The sequence below is a fragment of the Merops nubicus genome, unplaced genomic scaffold (genome assembly GCF_000691845.1).
Source record: "Merops nubicus isolate BGI_N331 unplaced genomic scaffold, ASM69184v1 scaffold19159, whole genome shotgun sequence".
In the NCBI taxonomy this organism is placed as follows: domain Eukaryota; kingdom Metazoa; phylum Chordata; class Aves; order Coraciiformes; family Meropidae; genus Merops; species Merops nubicus.
In genome coordinates this window covers 48579-59510 of record NW_008631885.1, presented here as the reverse complement: position 1 = coordinate 59510, position 10932 = coordinate 48579, and the positions used below count along the sequence as shown (strand labels likewise).

The 10932-nt window shown below is 40.2% G+C and overlaps 1 protein-coding gene across 1 annotated transcript in view; it reads right to left on the bottom strand.

The window, feature by feature from the left end:
* Positions 1–913: 913 nt before the first annotated feature.
* Positions 914–10932, bottom strand: part of RAPGEF5 (Rap guanine nucleotide exchange factor (GEF) 5) — a gene marked incomplete at both ends in the record, with an annotated part of 29772 nt that continues 19753 nt past the window's right edge. The window contains 4 exons of the mRNA XM_008947748.1: positions 914–968; positions 5458–5522; positions 8706–8793; positions 9903–9953. Coding sequence (XP_008945996.1) covers positions 914–968; positions 5458–5522; positions 8706–8793; positions 9903–9953 — 259 coding nt within the window. The remainder of the gene's footprint in view (positions 969–5457; positions 5523–8705; positions 8794–9902; positions 9954–10932) is intronic.

Below are 10932 nucleotides of genomic sequence, written 5' to 3'. Positions count from 1 at the left end.
GGCGTACAGGCATTTCAGGAAGCAAGCTAAAGTTGTGTTTGTCCCCATCATGTGTTTAATGTCTCTGCAGACACTAAGAAACACTGAGAAGGAGAAAAATAAGGTTTCTCCTCTGTAAGCAGCAGAACAAAATTAGTTGAGGTCTTCTGTCATGGTCCTTTAGGGTTGGATTCTCTGGTGGCTAATAAGGTGGAAACATGAAAGAAAAGGCCTTTTGTGCAGCTGAGGCACTTGTGACTGTTCCCATCAGTGCAGATCCTCCAGTGTCTACAGCAGGCAGGGCTCTATTTGCAGGCTTCCCCTAGCAGAAGTTCTAACACAACCTCCTCTTTCCTTCCCAGTCAACTACTTCCATGAAACCCACAGGATCTTAGTATCTTCAGGACTTTTACCATTCTGTAAAATTTCCTCAAGAACCCAAACTAAGCAAACAATTGCTCTTGGTAAAAAGCCAAGTGAAAAGCTATGGTAATGAATATCATCTTTTAGCTACTGGAAGCCAAGGCAGCTGCGAATCCACTACCAAACACAAACTAGCAGCAGGCTGCGGTAACTCAGTTATAGCTGGGAAAGTGAGAAAAAGCAGCATACATCAGAGGACTCCACTACTAAGTGCAGCTGGCACATAACACTATTTTGAAGATGACAGTTTTTGCAGGAAAGTAATTTATAAAAAATTTGGAAGCCATTTCTACAAACATTTTGTACCATAAAACTTCATCCAACTGTGGTTTCTGCTATGCTGACCTTACAACAATGATGCCCTGCCCCCTCTTGCCAATTGGTTAAGTAACTGTTGACCACATTTTGCTGCTGTAGTAAACCTGAGCAAATGGAAGGAAAGAAGAAAAAAAAAGAAACCACATTCAAGGCTGTATAAAGGCAAAATAAGCTGCAAATTTTGGCTACTTACCAAACTGGTTGTTTCTGCAATGTCTCAATGACCGAACAGTATCTGCAATCATGTGCTGCAAAGACAAGACATAAAACATCAGGGCAAAACTACAAGATGGATTCTGTCATTAGAAAAGCCTGAAAAAAAAATATCTCCTTGCCCTACACTGTACAGCAAAAAGTGACTGTAGTAAGGTATAAAATGAAGACAGAAGGAATGCCTTTGCTCTTCATCTTAGTGAGAATATACGATGAAACACAGTTAGTCTAGAAGGTCTTTACTGATATCACACAGATTAGATGAGAACAACTCCCTAAGAGCCCATGGAAAATGGTAATGAAAAATAGCCAAACAATTGCTTAGATTTTGTTCCTGTGACTTTTATTCAACTGTAAACCTTCAGCAGGGAAATCCTGTGGACTGGGTGGATGCTTTCAGGTTCAACACTCAGACCTACCGCATTATCCAGGGCATTTGGTAGTCTGCAACATCTCTTTCTGACTGCATGTGTCATCTAATTGGACTGTAAGGCCCTCTGTGGCACAGACTACACCTTAGCATGTACTTATGTAACAGCTAGCACAATGAGGCACCACAATCAGCCAGGCAGTTTTCTGCAGTGTGATAACCAACACAGCAAAAACCAGCCCATAGCCAAAACGCTCCAGAACAAGCACCCTGACGCCTCTGCAGACACACATCAAACAAGAGCAGGTACACTATTTTAAGAAAAGCTGGTTCTAACAGGGATTTTTTTTTTTTTATGGTCATTTAGATGAAGAAGAAATAAAAGATTTAAGTTCAATTTCTCGTTCAGGCTGAGAGCTTCAACTTAAGAAAACTGTAATTGTTCACTATAAATTGGTGGAGTGCTGCCCATAAAGGTCTTAAGGCATTATTTTTTTTTCTTTATTTGACTTCTGTGGCTACTCTTCACCAAATCTAGTAATTAATTTTTATGCAAATTGCTGTTAGCAGGGATGATATAACTCCTCATGCAAACAGCTGATGCTCTTCTCACCTCTCCCTCAAAAATAATCAGAGGTGGAAAGGATTAACTGTCTTGAGCAGAGTATGTTTAAGACCAGAATGACACAGAACCCCTCATCTCTCAACAGCCTGCGCGTGGCTTACAAAGCTCCTTCACAGAGAGATTATCACAACAGCACATTTAATGGAAACTTCATTTTCCTTTCTTCAGTAAATCAAAATAATTTTTTTCCTGCTACCTGCTGTGCTTCATTTGCCATGAAATCGTGTAATCTCTTGTGCTGATGTCCTTGCACTGATTATGAGATGATCTCGATTTCATGATCAATACTGTGAATACTGGGAGAGCTACAACTTCCACCAGTGCTGCTGCTGTGACATTTTACTGCTGACACTCTGAATTTGGCTTTTAGAAACAAGAGAGAGCCTACCATCACACACACTGTCATACTGTGCTGTTTCTCCTTTGTAGCCAGTCAGTGTGGAGGTCTATCCCAAGACTGGCTTCTAAAGGTGATGCTCTAGTAACAGAAGAATCTCTTTGTGTAACACTCCCTTAAAGCAGAATCCCAAATCTCTCAGTTGTAATAGCCTAATGAGGCATTCCTCTGTGCCCATTTCCAACTCTTTGGGATCCAATTGTTATACAGAAAGTCAGTCAATTCACCTGCAAAGTTAGGAAATGCTATTTCCTAACTGTTTAAACAGGTGCTTGCATACTGTTGGTGTGACGAGTAACACATTTCTTGTGGCCTTTCAGCACACCAGCTACCCAAGACAATTAGCACTCCTTTAACTGAGGATAGCAAAAACTCAGGCTTGGGAGTTCACAGATATTTGAGCTGAGAACCTTCAAGCTGCACGTACAGTCCTTAAAGCTGAAGGCATTACGTAAGAAAGTGTAATCTAAAATGGCAATGGCCGTTGACCTGTATTAATAGTTTGCTGGAGTGTGACTAAGACATGTAATTGCTAAGATACTGGTGAAGGCTGGCTGGAGAAAAAAAAAAACAACAACTTGAAGAAGCCACATTTCAGTGAAGCAGCTCAGTAAATACCACGGAAATACCTTGATGTGCAACAGTATAGGGCCATATTTTGATTTATTTCTCCAGATTTAGTTAAGGAAATGGGTATGGTACTAAATACTGGTCTAACACTTTTCTAGACTAAAGTTTACCCAATGTGGAGTTAAATAAACCACTTCAATCTTTTCAGCTTCTGATAAAACTAGGTAACATTCCTGAGACAAAAGATCATTTCATTTTCTTCTCTTTGCAAATTCCCTTCTTTTATTTTGAATTAACTTTGGCTTCACTGCAATCATGCCATGTCAAATCAGGTTCAGCCATGGTAGGATTGTTGAGGCCATGATGGTCTAAGAATATAAAAGAATCAGGGTGTGTAGGGCGAGAGAATATCTTATATTTAAGCAACTGATATAGTTGGAAAAAAACAGTAGTTCATACTGACAAGTCCTTCTTCAGGTGAGATGTTTAATGCAGAAATGAAATATTTCAAAACATGGATCCAAATGGAAACACAAAAAATCTTCACTGTGAAATTCATAAGTAGAATGTGCTTGTGACAGTGAGTAAATTCCTTCCCCAAAGCAGTAATCTGCTATGGTAGAATAATTCTTTTTCTGCAACAGCAAATTTGCAGGTGAGGCTCAGTGGCTTGATCCAAACCAAGCAGGAGTCAATGTCAATCCTAATTTTTCTCAGCAGAAGCCAGAAAGTGCTCAGAAGAGTAAAGAACACCAAGGAAGACATTCTTCCTCAGAACAAAGCCATTATAATTAGAAAAGAAACATGAACTGAGGTATATGTGATCACGTGTGATGCATCTTTTAAGTTCCTGCCCATGGGCTAAATAGCCTAGCACCCAAATGAACCAGTGTAATAGGAGCACTGCCTGAGTTTCCACTCCACTCATATTTAAACCTCTCCTAAGCCTGCACTTCCTATGCTTGCACTATTGCCTGCATTCATATGTACATAGGGCTCCCGTGAATAATTTGGTGGAAGTGTCGGTTCAACTCACCACCATCACCTTAGACTACATTTCTCCCTCCCCCCTTTAAAATGCCCATTATCCATTTGCATGGAAAAGGTGAAATTGTGGCTCACTGAAGTCAGTTAGCAGAGCTCCCACTGCCTCTAGAGACACACTGGTGAGAGAAGGGTTAGGAAATCTTACCCAGCAAGCCCAGCATACAATAAACACATTCATAATTAAACAAAAACCAAACAAACAAAATAACACGGTCTGGAACTAGACTGGAACAAGAGTCAGATCCTACATATTCACTAAAGAAATACATGGGCCAGTGGGGGGATTTTAGTAAGAATTATTGTGCATCAAGGGCTAGTTTAATTTACATGTTAATTGGATGTACTTCAAGAGGCAATGAAGAAGAACATGCTAATGAGTTTTATGCAAACACCTAAGGGTCAAACAGTTAAAGGACCTGGGACAAGAAAACCTTTCACTAAATGCAAATCAGTGTTCTTGTAAACTCTACAACAAGGTACAAAAATCAAATAGAAAAGATAAAAAGAAGAGCTCAGGTTCAAAAGTCAAAGTCTACATCTGCTTGCAAGTTGAAAGATAACATACACTATGATAGCATGAGAAAAGTAAGTTCAATATCTGGTTCATATCTAATTCCATGGTTGCATGTTCATTCTCAAATGTGTAAACACTTGGAGAAAATAGTTGGGAACAATTCACCAGGCACAGCCATCTGGACTAACAGTCTCATGGCACATCTAGAGCAATTCAGAAGAATGTTTTGGCTTCTTGAACAAATACTCCAGGCCAACAACAACAAAAAAAATAAAAATCAACGTTTCCCCACTCCACTATTGTTCAGATGTATAAACTGGCTCTCAGTGCTATGAAACTGTTACCAACAACGAAATGAAATACGCAAATTAGAGAAACCAAGCCTCTGTCAGTAATACCATGCCAGAGTAGATGTTGTATGATGTTTAGAGTAAGTGCCCTTCTACATAGAAGTTAGTATAGTGGTATTTACAGTCAGTTTAATTCACATTTCAGGCCCTATTTCTTTCATCATCTAACCTGGATAAAAAATTTTACTTTCATTTAAGATCCCTGGAATTAAGATACCAGTGGCAAGTGATGAAATAGATAAACCTTTTCTTTAGTGCCTCGAAAAAAAAAAAAAAGGAACTATAATTCAGAGAAAGTTGAAGCAGGAGAACTTAACTGAAGAGAAACAGTTCACAAAGTGGTGCAAACAAACACATATCCATGGGGAAAAAAATGGGTGGACTGTGTGGCAGTGATGCTGGCTATCACAGGCTTAGCCATTTTACACAGAAGTGCGGGATAAAGGAGTGAGAATAGAGAGGAGCAGAAGAAAGGGTCAGGGGAGATAAAACTAGGTTTTATTTGGCTGTTTTATCCTGCTTGCTTTTTTTTTAACATCCATTTATTTTTCTGATTTAGCCAGAAGAAAACCTCCAAACTGTACAAGATAAGGAAAGGGAAGAAGAAAATGTAAATGTCTTTGAAAAACAGGAAGGACAAAATTAGCTCACCAGTTTTTCAAAATTAACAAGGTTATCCAGAAAAGTTTTATTTCCTTCATGGATGAATGTTACATCTGAAAAAAAAATAAAGGAAAGTAATTATTCTCCATGGCTTTGTTGTTTAATATAAAGAAATAAAATTACTAAATAGCAACAAAAAAGGAAAAAAAAAAAAGAGGAAAATATCCCCTTAGGATTGACACAATACCTTTTAACAGTGGAACAAAAGCCTAGTATAATGATGACATGCAGAGATTATTAGATAACAACACTATGCACACATCATAACAAGCAGATTTTCAAACAGGAGCAGGGATTTCTTGTTAAACCTGGTCTGTGTCACTTCTGGGGTGAAGCAGCACACAGATGGCTGGAAGCAGGTGGGGACGTCCAGAGGAACATTCCTGCATGGCATGTCTGCTCTCTGCACCCTGCGGCACCCATCCGGCCCCGCTGCCCGTGGCTGTGCCCAGGCTGGGGCTGGCCAGTCCCTGGGCCCAGGGCTCCACAGCAGCAGAGCCACCAGATGCTGGCATTGGCTCTGACACCCCTTTGTCTCCCTCTGTGGGACACGATGACTCTGAAGTCCTCCCCAGAGACACAGCCCGCAGCAGTGGCCAGCCAGAGGGGTTAAATACAAGCCACCAAACTGAAGTTCAAAGCCTTGAAACAGGCATTAGGGTTACAGAAAGAAGTGCTTTTACCCAGCGTTGCTGGAGAGAATTTGCAAAGGCAACAAAAAGCGAGAGGAAAAGGTCTGGATTTGGTGCCAGAAAGGGAACGGTGTAACAAACTGTAGTGGGAGGATTACCAAGCAAAACAAATGTTAAATTACGATTACAATTAAAACAGTAGCTAGAGGTAATTTTCTCCATTTTTTCTAATGCTTACTAGGACACAAAGAAAGACCTATCTTGGACATGAAGTACCACGAGCATGGATAGATTCCCTGTGAGGACTGAAGCTCTGACTAGGACAGTGCATCCTCCAGGACACTGAAAATACTAGCAGGAGCACCACCACCATGGCCCTTATCAGCTCTCTCTTTGACGTGTGGGTACCCAGGAGTACCAGGAGGAGACAGCACTATTGTAATGAGGTGGCACTTCAGTATCGCTGCTTCTTAAAAGTCAGCGGGCAAGTGGCAGAGAGTTAACAGGCAGCCTCTTGGCAGAGGTGCCACCCTCCAACCCCGCAGTCTAACACAGCCTAACTGCATCTCAGCATTTTTTTCCTGTGCTCATCTCTAGGACTCCCTCTCATGCACAATAGGTCCTGCTAGTTTCAAGGGATTTTAGGACTGGGAACCTGCAGCTGGTGCTGGAGGATGCTGCCTTCATCCTCCCCCAAATCAGCCAACCTGATTTATTTCCTTTGGTTTCAAAGACTCCCTCTGTGCTCAGAGGGCATTTTGTAAATGCCCAGAATGGAAATGTTAATGGCTTCATACCTTAACAGCTTCATATACTGGTGGAAACCCAGGGCAGCTGAGCTAGATCCTGCCCTGAAGATGCTTCCAGCACCAACTTGTCCCTGGGCAGGATCCTAAAAATCAGGGGGAAAGGAAGGAGTAGGCCCTCTACACCTCTGCTGGGTTGCTTTGAGGCATGAGTCACCCAGTGAAAGAGACAGGGAAAGGACATGGCTTCAGGACATGGCATCAGGACACTGGCATTATTTGTTTCTTTATCAATGCAGTTTAAAAAAACACCAATCACATTTAATAAAGAACTATGAGAAGAAGAAATTTGGACGCAGCTTTTTAAGTCAATACAACAATGTGTGTATCTCTGAGGCTGGAAGAACAGAAATTTGTGTTGCATTCAACAACTAAGAGTGTAGATAAATTCAGCAGAGCAGAAAATTGCATCTGAGCTAGATTGTAAGGGTACATCACAGTATTTTATTACATATTTGAAAAATCTGACTGAATTTCAAAAGCTGTGACTGTGCTGTAAGAGAGCTCTGCACTGAATTTAATTAACTTTAAAGTGTCACTCTGAAGTTATTTTTCATAATTAAAGTTATTAATAATTTTCAGTTTTTTTCTTGAAACTACTTTTGTTCCTCTGCTATTCAAATACAGTAAGTTGTTGACTTACTAATTATTTCTATGGCATCAATGCTTATTTTATTGTTATTGGAAATAACATTCATACAAACATGACTTACACGCAATAAAGTCCTACATACTGTGCAATAGTTTGAGAATTACCCACCTTGACACTATCTCCTTAAAAATAACCATACTGAAGAATTATTGCATTAATTTGCAAGGTCTCCTTGCTATCTCAAGTACATTTTAGAGACATTAATGCTGCTTATTTCTTACACACCATACTGTAGTGCTGTGCAAACATCACTGCTACAAGTTACTTGTTTATGTTTGCTGCTTTTGCTTGTAGGCAAGACATACTCAAGAACACTTAAAAAAAAATACTGTTTTTGAAGTCCTGATAATTGTATCCATCTGAATTAATGCAGGCTCCTTTGATGTATGCAAAGGGGAAGTGCCTGATGACTCCTGAACTGTCACTGACTGAGCTGGAGAACCGTCTTCAAACATTTTAAACTCAGTAGCAGCAGGTTGGAATAAACAGCCTAAAGAGAACACTTTCAGAACACAGGAATAATCAAATGAATTTGCCATGTTCAAAGACAAGGCAATAAATAATTAATGACTTGAAAATAACAAAATATTTTAAACACCTGCCACTTAATTAGCTGCCCATTTCACTGCATTAAGCAACTAGTTATATTTTATTTTTATAAATTTTTAAAAAACACCTTTTCAATAGTTAAGATTTAATTTATCTTTTTCAGACCTATGAGAGACTTGCAATTCTCTTCCTCTCAGGACAGAGAGATGGGGACACCAGGTAGGTTCACCTCTGGCAAGGAAGGGCAAGCATCTCAGACCAGCAGTGTGGCCAAAGCCACCTGTGTGGTGCACCCAGCACAACCAGGTGGCCCCACCCAGGGGCTTGCAAGGTCTCACTTCTCCACTCCACTGTAGGAGGATGTGGCCAAAGTGATGGCACTCTGCTCTTGCCAAACCTGGTGGAAAGGGACTGAAGCCTGGAAAGCTGTGTGAAGATTGCCATCTGCAGCTGTTTATTATCCAGATCAAGTGCTGTCTTGTAGCTTGACCACAACTGCCACACACTTACCATAAGGCCACCTGCAGGAAAAAAAATTCATCTTTTGCTTATTTTAATTAATGACAATGAAGAATAGCAGCCAAGCTTTAACGTTACCTTTCAGAAGTAAGGGCATGAAAGGGATTTTCGGAGATTTCATTTTCTTGAATGCATCTCTGTAAGCTTTGTGATTCAGAGAAGGGTCCTACAAAACCATTTGGGTAATAGAGAGAAAAATCAATAGGCTATAAAAAGAGCAATTCTAAATCCATTACGGGCTTATGATCTGAACATGATTTAGATATAAAAGGTTTCTTTGGGAAACAAGGTAGGTAAAGGTTTTCCAAGCTACGTGACTTACTAAACTGAACACGAAACGTAAACGGTGAAAGGAAGAAAAAAGGATTACTTTTCTCTAGACACAGCAGTGCTAAAATGAAAGTAAGCTGCAGAACAGGTTCACCTGGAGTGCTCTGTAATTTCCCCACAAATTTCTATCAGCAAAATCTCTTGAGCTTACTACCTACTACAAAATGTATCTCAGAATGTATTGCTGATTAATTTCTTCTTCTTAAAAGAAACAAACAAAACCCAAACAAACAACAACAAAAAATCCCAACAAAAAACTGCTCTCAGATCAATGGAGCACATTGGAAATTTTAAAAGAAAATAAGGGAATATGTTTCAGTGGTGTTGTGTAAATCAAAAATTCATCTTAATTTCCCATATAAACAAACGTTTTAGTACACCAGCTCACAGAATCTTGAAAACACATTAATTTACACAGCACTCTAAATACAGAAGCATTACAGCAGTTAAAGGGTGGATCCCATCCTCCCTGCACCAGGGAATGATCTCACTATGCACCCACTTCCATGACAGCCAGAGGAAGCACTTTTTTATTCAGCTTTGGTAATGGTGACAAAGACCCTTAGCCTCACTTTTTTTTTTTTTTTTTCCTTATTTTTTTTAAACTTCATCTGTCTTCTTTTTCTCCTGATCTGCAGCATGTTGCTTTGGATAAAGGCTGATTAACCACCAGAGCAAAAGAACAGCTTCCAAATTCAGGCTGGGGAACCAACACTACATTCACCTCTCTATCCCCTTCCTCTAGCTGTCAGGAACACAGCCTTTTTCCTTTTCATGTTTGGAGAACACCTCTGAGGTCTGGAGACCTGCATGGCCTTTGGCAAATCACAGATTTGACATGACAGGTCCAGCTCCAGACAGTTACAGGCAACCTCCAAATAAATTAGGAAGAAGGAAGGCAGGTGAAGACAAGCAATGACATTCTGCTGTCAACTCTGTACTTACCGTCAGACTTTCAAGTTCAGTGAAAAGTTTCTTGAACTTCCCAGGAATTTTCTGAAGTGGTGAAAAAAAAAAGTAAACTTGAATTAGGCAGAAAAATGCTGAGGCCAGACTGCCGGGGGTGAAGTGCCTGCTGAAAGTACCAACAGGCAGTTAACCTCAGCTCCAAGAGCCCTAAATTAGAGACCACACTCAGTGCAATGGCAGTGAGGCACCAGACCCTCCAGCCTCACCTGCATCCTCAGGGACATGCATCCTTCTTTTATGGAAACTGCTTGCAAGCAGCTGGTTTTATTTTCTTCCCTAGCTTCCATGCCTGCTGCATTTACGTTACTACCTGCATCAAGTTAGAAGCAAGTTAACATAGGCTGAGAATTCAGATACTGTGATTACATCCAGATTAAATAATTTGTTGCAAGCTACTTTCCCCTAAAACATGGGTTCTAGAAACAAACAGGCATCACGCTCAGTGCTGCTTGATACGCTACCTCCAGTGCTGACCAGTGTTACTGCTGGCCCAGAGGAAGAGAACTTTGCTTCAGAAGTGATTATTATATTTCTAGTATCTCATCCTATTCTCCTTGGAAGGTGCACAAAACACCTTCCAAGGGAAGCCAGGCACAAACTACTTTCTTGCCCCACATGCTAACACCTGCTCTGTTCCACAAGCATCCACTTCCTTTACCTCTAAGATGCTTTAATGGATTCACCTCATTATACTCAAGGCTATTGTTCTACAGTATGAATTTTGCTACTGGTATTTCAGACTTGAAGAATGGTGTGTGGACCTTAAACTCTGCCTATTTTTTCCAACCATACTAGCTGGTCAAGTAAAAGATGCTCCTTATTACATATCTTGTCTTGTCTTTGTCCTTAAGCCACTGGTAGCTATAGTGACACTACAAAAAGAAAAGAGATTTAGAATAATTAAGATTAAGTGGATGTGCTGTATGATTAAAATGCTAAAGTAACTGAACATGGAATTGTAATTGCACATTTTTAATATCTTCAAATCACGGAAAGTTAGGCTTAT